General features: G+C 38.5%; 1 protein-coding gene across 1 annotated transcript in view; it reads right to left on the reverse strand.

Annotated features, from left to right (window-relative positions):
* The window catches only part of KLHL4 (kelch like family member 4), a 1,295,922-nt gene that overhangs the window by 46,643 nt on the left and 1,235,048 nt on the right, over nucleotides 1–14,231 (reverse strand). The window contains exon 10 of the mRNA XM_044056990.1: nucleotides 9,896–10,067. Within this exon, the coding sequence (XP_043912925.1) occupies nucleotides 9,896–10,067 (172 nt within the window). The remainder of the gene's footprint in view (nucleotides 1–9,895; nucleotides 10,068–14,231) is intronic.

The raw sequence follows: 14,231 nt of genomic DNA on the forward strand, positions 1-14,231 counted from the left end.
AGTGACCCAGAGACCTAGTTTCCTGGAATGATATTGTGATGTTCCAGGTGGTCAATAATTTGCCATTTCTCTAAAGTGGTCTTGACGTTATGAAGTTCTAGTAAGTGGTTGTTCGATTTTTTATATATATATATATATATATATATATATATAATGTATATTTTATTTTATTTTACAGTTTATTTACCGGGATAGTTCATTGGGCCAAGAAGAGCCCATTTTCAGTGGAGTCCTGGGGAGAAAAGCTCCATGACAACAGTATAAGATATAGACAATACATTCACAATGAATAACAATTTACAGTTGAAGTAAAAAATACAGTTAAAGAAAAAAAATGCTCGACAACACAACAGCGTAAGCGTTCCACTAGAGAGCGCGTTCCTGTTAAGAAATACGTAAATTCAAAAACCAACCTCCGTGCAGGAACGCTAGCTGTCCGAAGCGACAGCTACCCTCTAATTCAGTTCGTATGCAATGTTCAACCAGTTCTATTCAAAAGAAAGTTACAATACACCAAAACCAGGTTTCCACTAATAGACAACTTAGGGAACGTATAAGAGAACATATGTATGGTGTAAGAATAGGAGATGAGAGAAACGCATTGGCTAAACGCAACAAAATGAGGGGTAGTACACATACTTTCAGTTTTTTTGTTATGCAAGCGATAACTAAGACCATTAGAGGAGGGGATATTGAGAATTATACACTGGAACAGGAATCTAAATGGATCATAAGATGTAGGTCAGACCAATTTCCTGGCTTGAATGATAAAGTGGGTATACAACCTTTTTTGAAAAAAAGAAGGCTAAAGCACTGAGATACCCCAGATAATATATGATGCATAATGTCATTAAGTTTATGATAACATTAAGAGTAAAGACAGAGCAGGAGGGTACTTCTAGTAAGAAAATTAATGCACTGAGACACTTTAGTCACTAAATGGTGAGCTCTTAGAGCAACACTGGACTAAATCGTGATTAGTTTGTTCTAAACAAGACAGAATTAATTTTAAAAAAGCTCTTATCAATTTTATTATTAATTTAATATGAAATATAAAGAGGGAACTCTCCATATGAAAAATTAATGTACTGATGCACTTTAGTTATTAAACGATGTGTTTTTAAGTAATACTGGAATTAACTGAGACTAGTTTGTGCCAAGTAAGACAGAGTTAATCCTAGAAAACCTCTTATCAACTTCCAATATGAAATGTGTGTAATGTGTTACCATAGGGGTTAGTATGACAAGAATTTCTTTTAATTCTGCTCAGTAGGCTATAGGTGCATTCGTTATTTGTTTTAAATAATTTATTGAAATGAATATGAAAAACTGGGTATTAGCACCATCTACTGGCATGAAAATTTACTACCAGTAGAATGACTGATTTTATTAAGGAGAAGAGAGGTTTTAACGTTTTTAAAGCTTGTAGGTTAAACGTGAATTAACTTTAGATATACAACTTTTATAGTTGTATGTCTATTCCCTATGAGCATGTTTAGGTTTTAAATATTCTTATTTAATAAAATGAATAAAGGGTATTAGATGTTTAATAATGTAAGTTGATTTGTATAATTGGGTAATCAGTGTTAATTTACTTGATTACTAAAGGTATATAAAGGCTGTGCCTTTTGTAATTAATTGTACAGTCTGAGGAAGCCCTTTTCAGGGTGAAAGCGCTTACTGATATGGAATTGCTGTGAATAAAGAACGTTCCCTTTTATATGGAAAGTTGGAGCTATTGTTTTTATTCAACAAACTGGATGCACTGACAAGTTTACTGCTAAGCAGAAGCCGTAGTAACGTTTCATGTTCCGTATTGCTGGAAACCTGGTTTTGGTGTATTGTAACTTTCTTTTGAATAGAACTGGTTGAACATTGCATACGAACTGAATTAGAGGGTAGCTGTCGCTTCGGACAGCTAGCGTTCCTGCACGGAGGTTGGTTTTTGGAAAAAAAATGCTCGGCCAAATACATGTATATAAAAATCAAAAAACATTGATCCGTTTTACTGTTAGATTGGTGCATAATACTGTTAGATTTGTTATACATTGGAAATATTAAAGAGTTGGCAAAGAATTTTACAGGAAACCTCAGAAAAGTTAAAGGAATGATAGGGGATGGAAAGTGTTAATTGTTGAATGAAGGAAAGGTGGAACAGTAAGAAAAAAAAAGTAGGAGTAAGATGAGAAAAAGAAAGGTGGTATCCGTAGTATCCGTTGAGCTCAGCATGATGAAAGACAGGACAAGAGAGAGGTAAAGGATTGCAAGAAATGAGGGAAGTAAAAAGGTAAGTCAGAGGGTTCTGAGATGAGAATGAAGAAGGGTTGTAAAGGTAGGGAGGTTATAGGTAGTACGAATGAGTGGTGGCAGGAGTTCCAGAGGCAAGCAAGGGAAAAGGATAGTAGGTGTTTGCCAGGTGGTTGAGCAGGCTTGTGCAGTTCAAGCAAATTCTAGTTATTGGATCTTAGATGTCTATTGGGTAGATGCATTTTGAAAGAGGAGGCAAGGGATGGGGGCAGAGAGAAGGACTGAAGATGAGTTTATGGGCATGAGTAAACTGAATATAGGTAAGATGGTTGGGTAGTTCAAGCCAATTTAGTTTGTGTAGGGCATTGCAGTGGTGAGAGGAGGATTTGTGGCCAGTAGCGGACTTAGAATTTTTGTTGTAGCAGGAGGATAGTTTAGTTTTTACATAAGATTGAAGGTTAATAAGAAGTGGGCCACCATATAGAAGAGAAGGAATGAGGTATGTGATAGAGATTACAAGCTTAGTATTGGGAGAGATGTAGTGGTTGTGGCGATACAGCATGCCGAGTTTCTGGTGGGTTTTCTTTATATTAGTAGGTGGGTATCGAATTTTAACTGTTCATCAATGAGGACTCCTAGAAGCTTTGCATGGGATGCTACCTCGAGAGAGGTATTGTTTTGACTAATAATGGAGAAGGAGTTCTTGTCTATAGTAGTATTTTTTGAGGGGGAAAATAACATTATTATTTTATTTTTTGATGCGTTGAGTGATAGGTGGTTATCTGACATCCAGCGTTTGGTATAAGAGATAGTATCCTGAGTTAGTTTGAAGAGAGTGGAGATGAAAGGAGTCCTCTGCATATTGAATAAGTTTAGCATTAGGAATGTTCTAGTGGAAGTCATTTATGAAAATGTTGAACAGTAGGGGACCCAATATAAAACCCTGGGTATGCCTGTGGGAGTATTAAGGAAGGAGGTGGTGGCTTCTTTCTATTTGACAGCTTGTTGGTTGGACAGGTAACTAGAAAACCAGTTGATGGAAGAGTGGGATCAGTTTAAATTAGAGAGCTTGGATAGGAGAAGGTTATGGGAGATAGTATCAACAGCCTTAGATAAGTCCAGAAGCAGGGTAGACACTAAGCAGCTGGAGTCCTGGACTTTACTGATGGTTTTGAGGAAGGAAAGGAGAGTGGTAGCGGTACTTGTGGCTAGGTCTGAATCCATGTTGTGTGGGGGTAAGGAGGTGGTTGTCTATGAGGTAGGGTAAGAGTTGAAGGTGGATACATTTTTTCAAGAACTTTTGAGATAAGGTGATAAGATGGTGATTGACCAAAAATTGGGAATGTCATTGTTGTTGTACCCTTTATGAAGGGGTATGATAAAGGCCTTTTTTCCAGAGTAGGGGTACATAGCTTTCTTGGATAGACCAGTTTATTAGAATGGAGATGGGAAAGGCACTGGCATCAGCAGCCATTTTGAGGAAGTAGGACGAAAGGTCATCAGGGGCATTTGAGCATGGTTTCAGTTTCTGAAGGAGTTTTTATGGTGGAGATGGGAATGGGTTTGATAGTAAAGGAGGTGGGGTTGGAGGTGGGGTTGAGAGGTGATAGTGTTTGTGGAGGAAGAGATAGGTGGAAGTGGAATTGAGGGAAGGAGGTAGTTATTTTGGCTATAGAATCAATAAAGGAGTTAAACTGGCTGGCTAGGGACATGTCAGAGTCATTTGGGTCAGGGCAAGGGTTGTCTTTCTTTGCCAGGATTGAGGAGGGTGGTGATTCCATTCCAGAAATATTTGGGATTGATCTTGTTTTGAATTGTGGAGAAGGATTTACGGTTGGATACAATAAGTTTTTTTTGCTTTGCTGATTAGTAGTTTTATATTCATTCAGGGTGGTAGGGGGTTTTTATTTTTCTGGTACTGTTTCCATGCTTTGCCACAGAGGCACATGATAGTTAAAGTTTCTTTGGTTATCCATGGGACAGTTTTACGTGTGTGTGTCATAGCTCTCAACCTTCCATCTCCAAAATGAGGAACACTCGCCTTCATAATGTGGAACACATACTAATTGCTTACTAACAACTTCAAATAGGAAGGTCATAGGATGGTTAAAATATGTTGGTTTTACTTATAAAGAAGATCCTTTAATGAATTTAATATGATTAATTTCTATTTATTATGGATTTCACTTAAAAAAAATTCCTACCACTGAATGTGTGACAGACTCTGTCAATGTGGAACTTTGAGGAACATGAACTTTTTAGATCCCAAATGAGGTACGTTCCTCATAATGAGTTACACTTGAGAGGCATGGTGTGTGTGTAATATTACATTATATATATATATATATATATATATATATATATATATATATATATATATATATATATGAGATATATGGACATAGATATTGCACATATGAGTGTATGTCTAATAAACCACTAATAAGCAAGTACACAGTGTTGAAAATTAGTGACTGCAACTAAATCTACTTGAAACACACACCCAACTGATGAAAAAAAATCAGTTTCCTTTTATGATTGATCACTAACTTCTGTTGTAATTTGTTTGAATACTTGTAGTGGAAGGTATGGACCGGAGGCAGGGTCAGGTGCATTGTTAGGATTAAGGTTAGTATTCATTAGCAAGATGGAGCAGTGGGTCCACCTTACTAATGTGTACAAATCATAACCCTAAATTTCAGTGTTTTCTTTTACCCTAGTGTGACTGTGGAGTTGTGTGTAAGTCAGGGAGTGTGTGGGGTGTAGGATGGTTTGCTCCATACAGAAAACTTTTTTTTCTGTTTTTGAGTTATACTGGGCTTGATGTATGTTACATTAGTTGTGCTACATCATTTGTGTTTAGTGCAGGAAGCACATACTTGTATACACATACATGTAAATAAAGTGAAAGCCAATACTTCAAAAAATCTGACAAAACGGGATCAGCGACATGCAATAGTTGCAGTATACAGCACAAGCTCATGTACTATATTAAAGGAATCATTTTAAATCATTACAAAGCAGGTTATAAAATATAAGCAAACATGATATTCTATGCAAGGGACAATATATCAGATCCACCAAGCAAAAGATCATAAAGAGACAGAGGCAGCTAGCTGTTAGCACTGCTCCAGTGCGATAGTGTAAAAGTAATCCTCAGGGAGAGAAGACTAAACAAACTGGTCAACATAGTTCTAAGGGTAAGTGTTATGCAGATCTGGTAAGGAATAATAGTAATCCTATTAAAAAATGTTAGAACTGGTCTATTTGTAGAACAGCAATCAAAAGAACACAAAAAGAATATTACTTACTGGACATACACAGCCACATGTCTTTATCTACTTAATTAAAGCAGTTTATTTCTTACACAAATTAATGCAGAATCCTTCATATGCTAGTATCAGTGGGGTAAAAGACCCTGCTGAGCTTGACTCTAGTCTGACACTGTGAAGAGACATGAAAGGTGTAGAATTAGTGGGAGGCCTCAGCTGCAGGTGCAATACCACTACTTTTATCATTTTTTCACTTACCTTGTGAGGCAGGGGGGTGAACCCCACTGGGACTTTTGCTTCTGGCTGCAAGTGCCTGGGTGCGACCCGCTGCAAGGACAGTGTCAATTGGAGAGTTTGACTGAGGTGGAACACCTGTCAAAGAGTAATGCGGGTGTCCTAAGGCGAGCTCAGGGAAGACAGAAACCTCCCATGGAGCAGAAGGACAGATATATTGCATCATGAGTTCCCACTCTTTTACTCAAATTAATGACAAAAACTTCATATGCTGTATCTCAGGCCACAGGCAAGTACATTGCATCATGGGTTTCTCCTTTTCACCTTTCATTACAGAAACGCCCTTTACAAAAGCAATAATTTTACATTCAGACACAATTTTAAGTTGCAGTTAGATGTATTATAGGTAACATAAAATTTAGGAAAACAAAGATCAGTTGCACACTAGCAATTTTACCCCAAAGCAATGTCCTTGTGGGTTATATGTGCCGTCACCAAGTCTCAAGTTTTCTGTGTATTATAATTCAACATAGTTGGTATATTTATTGCCACAGTCAGCCTGGACTGAGTTTTAATTACCTTGACTCATGGGCATAACACGGAAGACAATTTATGCTTTATTTAGAACTGAGGATTTGTTGGATTTATTGCGGGGATAAGGGCAAGCAGGTCAGTCATTGGCATCAATACGATCAGTAGTATTTTCCCCACACATATGCAAGATCAACTGCATATTTTTCCATCACAGCTCCATCCTTTTATAGCACAGACTATGTCCTTACTCAAAAGTGTTTAAATGTGCATGCAGTTTGTGGAATATAAAATGTCAGCTTTAATTTACTTAATTATGCACACTTTTAAAAGCAGCTGACTCTGTCCGAGCACCTTCTAATAATTCAAGGTCAAAGTGTACAACAGCTTGCCTGTGGAGTTCAGCACCATCTCAGATAAGGCTCTTCATAAGCTCTGTCCCCTTTTTAAGACAGTCCATGTGGCCCAACACTGCTGAAAAAAGACCTTAGCCTTAGGATGCTGGACCATGGAACTAGAGAGCAATGTGCAGAAACAGTAGAAATAAGTCTTGAGATGTTAAGCAGTTCATCAAATATCTCTTTCATGCACCTGAAACACCAACCCCAATAGCTCCTCTGCTGCATCATAAATTCTGACATAATTTCCAAAATATTATAAGCTATATTTTGAGCTTTTGTTTTATTTTAATTTGACACTGCTGCAAATGCAGGTCATCTTGTTGGCTAATTTAGATCTTTTCTAAGGTAACCTTTATCACCCTTTTGGTGGCTGTGTATGCTTGTCAAAAAGTGAATATTTAGGAATTGTGGGTGTAAATGTGTGTCTTCTACAATTGTCTAGGCTGTGGGTGCCTGGGAACTTTGTTGTTGCAAAAAGTGAGGCCAAAAAGTTGTATTATGCCAAGTGTCCAGGTCTTCTCTTTTTTATGTTGTTTTCAGTGTTTCAGGCATTCAGTATAATAATAACAAGCAAGTGTCTCATCTTTAAATGACTGAATCTGTGCCACTGCTGACTGCCAGCAGCATGGCTGAGCATAGGCCATTCAAAAGGTAAGACTGTAAGTAGTCAGACTGCAGATCACACCAGCAGGATGATGTGATCCTTACTTATGAGGTAGGCAACTTGTGGTAACCATTTTTTGGTATCTCAGGAGTGAGAATACATCCAGTGTCAAACCAATTACCTGATAATTACAAATCGATGCTGATAGCTAGATTGTGTCTTTCGGCTTTTCCCGGTTAGGGGTCGCCACAGCGGAACTCCGGTCCGCTAATGATTGGCAGTTGATTTTTACGTGCGGAGTTGCTGGCCCTAACGCACAAACTTTAACGAAGGTATGCCCATTCACGCATGTCTCCACAGAAGATGCTCTAGCTGAGAATCGAACGGGACAACGTCTTTGCTGTGAGGCGACAACGCTACCACAGCACCAGCAGCTGCAGTCATTTGAGTAAGAAACTACTTTAGGTACAGTGAGCAGGAATGTAGGGAAGAGAGGAAAAAACAGGTAATGGTGAGATAAATATCATGGTGCTAAAGAGACTCAGGCCTTGTACCAGGCACATTTGTTATGCATACAATACTTGCAGGTAAGAGGTGTAGGAATCTCTGAGGTGGTAACATTGAGCTCAGTGGCTTGAAATGCAGTTTAGTACCTATTGGATAAAGTTTAGTATGATGTATTATGAGCTGAAGCATTTTAAGAATATTCTAGTGGTAGAACAAAGGTCTGCACCCAGAGAACAGGTTTTCTGAAAAGCAGTGCCTGAGTCTCTGCAGATCTCTCAAACACAGATACAGAAAAAGTCGGTATTTAGAATGTCCCTCAAGGAAGACAGGAGACAACTGTTGTAACAGCTTATGTATTACAGCACTTTGAAAAAAAGACCATTGAAACATTACTATTCTTTTCAATAGGTTCTTACACAAAATCTGCCTGGATTTTACAGTTATCTAAGTAGGATCATGCACTAACAAATGGAAAAGGCTTGCAGTTTCTGAGAAAGAAGTGGAAAAAACAATGCAGCTGCTTTAAGACCCTCTTACAAGATGCACACACAACATTTCTCAAGAACTCACTGAAAAATGTAAGAGAGAAAAAAAGAAGATAATTGAGACAATGATGTTAGTGAAAAGCATGAATTCAAAGCTCCATTCAAAACTCTCATGATAAAAGCCGAAAGGAGATAAAAATGTGTAACGGAAGGGTTTGCTTCATGAAGGATGGAAGGCAGTATTACTTCAGACTCGGGAAAGCTGTACTGCACCCATGCAACAAGTTGTCTGAAAAGCAGCAGTGTCTGAAGCTCTGCAGATATTCGAACGGCAGTTATACAAAACAGTGTACAGGAAATAAGGCTAGTAAAGTCCCAGAAACAAACTGTCAGAATGGGTGGCTGCCAAAATTATTTCTTCTACACTTCAGTTTATATTACCAAAATCATTTCAAACATTTATAGTACATTGCTAACATGAAATGGTATAACCAAAGTAATCTTTTGCAGTGTATTTAAAACAGACATCAACAAGATCTTCAAGGACAATAACAGGATAGAACGTAAGGTCCAGCTTAGGACAGTTCCATGGCAAACCAATGTGAACCTTTCCATGATGCTTTTCAATCCATGATTTTTTCTTGAACCGGGGGATGGCTTGAAAACATTTAAATATGTTATTATCTTACAAAAAAAAATCTTATTGAGGAAATCTGTTGTATACAAGTCCAATAAATTATTGCATAAAACCTCAGTACAGCAGGTAGTGTTATAACCAATAAGTTTATAGACCAAGTACTAGGCCAGCTGCCTTGTGGGCCATTTTAAACTTGGCCAATTTCCTATTTTTGTGTTTGAATGAACCTATCTCATACAGACTTGCCTTACCCATCTCATGATCAATAATTATATATTAACTGGATCATGCCACAGATAGTTTGAGGGGACCACTGTATGGGATAAAGCATTTAGGAGCTTCCTCTGTCTATTAGTAGGGTACATTTTCTGTTGAGATGTTATCTTCTCTTGTAAAATCCAGCCCAGAATTTATTACAAACTAAAGACAGTGCCATGTCAAAGTTTATCAAGAGAGATGAAATAATGAGTGGTCTAACTGTAGCTGCTATTCATACTTTTGACCACATACTTACTGGCATTGAAGGAGTATGTACTGTATAAATATGGAGCTGGCTATTAAAGCATCATATCACAACTGTCATTATTGAAGAATTTCATTGCATCCTGAACTTCTGATTGTTATTGACATGTACACCTCTTAAATACTTGAACGGCTCCCTCCTGAAATGTTGGCACTTGAAATGTGTGCCAACAGCTGAAACAAAGAGGGTAAGCCCCTTGCACTCCCACACCCCAAACTTCTGTGTACCAACCCCCAAGAGCGCCAAACTTCAGAGAAAAGGGAATATTCTGAGAAATGACATCTCGGACTTAGTATATGAAAGTCCGATCTTTTGGCCATTCAGTATCGGTATTTCAGGACTTGCTCTAGTGGGTCCCAACATTTCAAACAGTTACCTACTTGAAGATATAATTCTCCAATACTCTGAAATATCGAAATAATTTATGAAAATACAGATTTCACTTTTGCCTTACCTCTGTCCATTCATTATTCTGGACATCATATGATTCAACCAAGTTCAGATAGGTCTGTCCATCATACCCGCCTACAGCGTATAGCTTGTCTCCAAGAAGGCACACCCCAACTGCATCACGAGGAACACTTAGTGGCGCTACTGTTGTCCAAGTGTCTGTTTTTGGATCATACCTGATTTTATTAAGAAAAAATATGATAAATTAATACTTTACAGAACAAATGGCTAAATTGTTCAGTCTGTAAAAGCTTTACAAGTAAAATATGTCAAAAGAAACAGCCAAGTATAAGGTTTATTTCTACCAAAATGAACTTCCTGTCAGATGGAATTCAACTGATGCTCACTTGCATAAGAGCAATTTGCTATTGGTCACTTTCAGATTGTGCAATAACAATGGCCTACACCTTTCAAAATGCAATTAGGAGGACATCATAATGTAAATGTGAAGCAAGGGATACATTGTACAATAATAGACAAAATGCACGTGCTGTATTGGTAAGGAGATGGTGTGAAGGAGGAACTATGATAGACACATCACTCAAGCACATATAGAGAAAGGTCAGTAGTCAGGAAAAGCCCCACAAGGTAGACAGGAGACTGCTGTCAGAATATCACATTTGCAGAGAAGTTAATGTTTCTGCGTCACAGGTCAAAAGTCCCAGGTCTAAATCTGATTTCCAGTTAATGCTTTTATGGCGTTTGTATATTTTACCAGCGTCTGTGTGGGGTTTCCTGTGAGTACTCAGCATATACCCTGTTTTCATGGAGACATACTCCCAACAGCATCCCTAGAAGAATCAGGGTGGTAGTTGTTCTAAGACTGATAATTGAGCAAGAGGTTCTACAGGAAGATGGGTCCATAGAGCTTATACCTCCTGCAAAAGACGAGTGTTAGACATCACCTGATCTAACCAAATTACAACAACATTTCAGATTAGTGCCTGCTTTCTAGAGTTCTTTCAGGAAGTTGGGGCTAAAGAGATTATTTATACCTCCCACAAAAGATGCGTGTTAAATATCACTTGACATAATTACACTGACATCCCAGATCTGTGCCTGCTTGCCACGGCTACCTCAGGCGAACCTTATGAGCTACTTCTCCATGAAAACATGTACAATGAGGCATGCCCTGAGTAAATCATGGTATACTAATTATGTTCTGAGTGGAATCATTTAACCAGCTTAGAGATGTGCTTGGTTCCAGTTTCAAGTATTATAATTGATTATTTTGTTGATCTTCATAAACAAAATGGAAATCTATCTAGTAGAAAACAGATTTTTCATTTGTAACTAGTGTTATGTCCTCACTAGTATGATCAGATCACAAAGCAGTCTCCCTTGAAATAAAGGTAAAACTAGTTACCCCACATAACCCCAAAATCTTTAAGAATATCTCTAAAGTAAATTCCTCCACATTAAGGGGTGGCATAGCTAGTTTCCAAGCTCCCCCAAATCCAGAAACCTATGCAAGGCATACACAAAAGCCCTGTATGACCGTATAAATAACTGCACAAAAACAACAGTGCCAGATCAAAATAAACACAGGTCAAACTGCAAAAATGAGCCACCCTGGTGGACTCCTAGTATTAATACATTGTACAACAAAAGAAAGAAAATCTTGTCAAGAAGTAAGTGGGAATGTGCACAAAGGAGAAATAAGTCCCTCATTAGTCTAAACAAGCTAATTAGGGTACTAGTCAAATCTCTGAAAGTAGTCTTTCAGGTAAAAATAGCCTCTAAAGCGAAGGATAACCATACATTTTTCAGTTATGCATGCAATCTTAAGGGCAACACCCAACAATGTACAAAATTAGTTGTAGATGGTGTAATTTATACTCAGCTGGAAGATGTGGCAAATCTGCTAGCTGACAAATTCACCTCAGATTTCATCTCCCCATCACCCCCAGTTCTCCCCCAAGAAATTCCCTCCACCACTCCACTTCCAATTATCACCAAAGAACAGGTTGCCACTGCACTCTAAGAGACAACCTGGTATATTTTCAGGAATCATTGATGTTGTGTATTTAGCTTTAAACAGCTTAAGTCAAGACTTATCAGGCCCATCAGGATCTCTGTTTAGCCATAGCCTCCAGACAGGCTTTGTCCCAGTGGAGTGGAGGGCAGCAACAATGACCCCTTTGCATAAAGGGGGACCATCTACTGATCTGGGAAATTACAGACCCATAAGTTTGACTAGTCTTATATGTAAGGCCATGGAAAGACTAATCATGGATCTGATAAATAATGACATAGGAGACCTCCAAATGCTGGAGCTTTGTCAAGGGCAGGCCATGCTTAATGAACCTGGTGGATTGCTTTTAAAATGTCACTAAGGTAATGTATAAGGGTAAAACAGTACATATTTCCTACCTCAACCTGGCTAAGGCATTTGACACAATTCTCTACTCGGGTATTATAAAATAATCTCACAAAACTGGACATAAATCCCTATGTCACTAGATGGATAGCCAATTGGCTCATGGAAAGGCTACGTGGTTAAAGTAGGTGAATCCAGATCTAGCAAGAAGCCAGTTACTAGTGGTGTGCCACAGGGCTCAGTACTGGGACTACTCCTGTTTGGAATATACTTCTCTGAAGTCAAGGCAAATGTGGAAGGCCTCTAGATGACAAAGTTTGCCAATGACTTCAAGGTGGGGGCGATTAATAAATTCCCCAACAATGTAGCTATCATTCAGGAGGGTCTAGATCAGACAAATGATTGGAGCCAGAACAATGGCCTAAAACTAAATGCAAAAAAATTCATGGTCGTATCCTTTGGGAAGTCAAATACCACTGCAAATTACAAATTACATACCAATAGCATGCCCCTTAGACTAGAGTGTCACAGAGGTGAGGGATCTAGGTACGTAGATATATCGTCACCTGAACTTTGACCGCTGTGTGTCCACAGTGGTGAGGACATCTTTTTATGTGGCACAACTTATAAGTAAAGGTATGGCATTCAGATTCAAAGAAATTATAGTCCCGCTGTACTCGCTCCTCATTAGACCAGTAATTGAGTACAGTGAGCTATTTTTAATGAACTGGACTAGGCACCTACAACAGCTGGAGTGACCTCAGAAGTCTCTTACAAAGAAAATACAGGGTGTAAACAACATGAACTATGCAGACAGACTAAGCCCTATCCCTTTACTCTGTCTCCTACCAATTATTAAGGGGTGACCTATGCCTGACCTACAAGGCACTCACAAATCCAGCCCTGATGGAGCTGCTACACATCTGCAAGTCTAACAGCTTGAGGGTCACCTGATCTAAGCTAAATAAGCGACTCAAACAAAACATGCTGGAGCGACAGATATGTGCTCAGAGAATGCCCCCTCTTTGGAACAGGTTATGCAATAGTGCTGTGAGAATAACAAAACATATATTTTACGTATAGAAAACAGACAAAAACATAGAGCATGTGCTTATACACATGCGTGTGTCTGTGTGTGTGTGTGCATGTGTATGCACATAAAGTTATGTTCTTAGTGCTTAAGGGGTGGAGTTGAAGGGTAGCAGCATGAAAGCCTACTGTATACATTTAAAAATTCTGGCCCGTAATGAGCTTAAGGTATCTATATGTCTCATTCATACTAAGGTAAAGGAGACCAAGAGAGGGATTCGGAAAAGAAGTGCAGCTAAGTATAATGCCACTGCAGTCAGCAGCTAAGGATACATATGAAATATGATTCACAAGACATGCAACTGAGTACTGTAATCAGAAGTCGGTATGCATTACCATAATAAAGCATACTACCAAGTTCTTGAAATGCCTTCCTGTAATAAAAGGATAGCTATATAAGAAGATTACACCTGTAAATTCAGCACACTGGAGAGTGAACATTTGACTTCATAGCTATAATGATGCATGCAGAATTGGCAGAAAGTGCTCAAAGGCATCTGGACTAGCAACACAAAAAGACAACAAAGTTGTATAACATGGTAAGCAGATGAAACCACAAGCCACTCCCCAGGATCTCAAAGATTAGGATACTATAAATAGGTATAGGGAAGATTTTTTGACATTAGCCAAAGTTTGCGACATATGCAGATATGTTCCATACTAAGATGTGTATCCACTCCAGTGGATACTGATTTGTGCAGAAAGAGTTATTCTGTAGTACTTTTAATACTTCTTAAGGCACAAACTCAGTAAAAATAAACTCTCCTCTCTATATATGCATCACCAAAAATCAAATCAGTGAGGCCCACAGATGATCTGGTTAGGTCATCCCAGTGCAGGCTATGTTGTGCATAGTACTGTGTATTTTGCAACAAGTATCTTCCAGAACCCTTCTGGTGACACTGAGCCAATAACACAGACTTCAGAATCC

Source organism: Protopterus annectens, chromosome 15.part0, assembly GCF_019279795.1.
Source record: "Protopterus annectens isolate FY-2018-M chromosome 15.part0, PAN1.0, whole genome shotgun sequence".
In the NCBI taxonomy this organism is placed as follows: Eukaryota; Metazoa; Chordata; order Ceratodontiformes; family Protopteridae; genus Protopterus; species Protopterus annectens.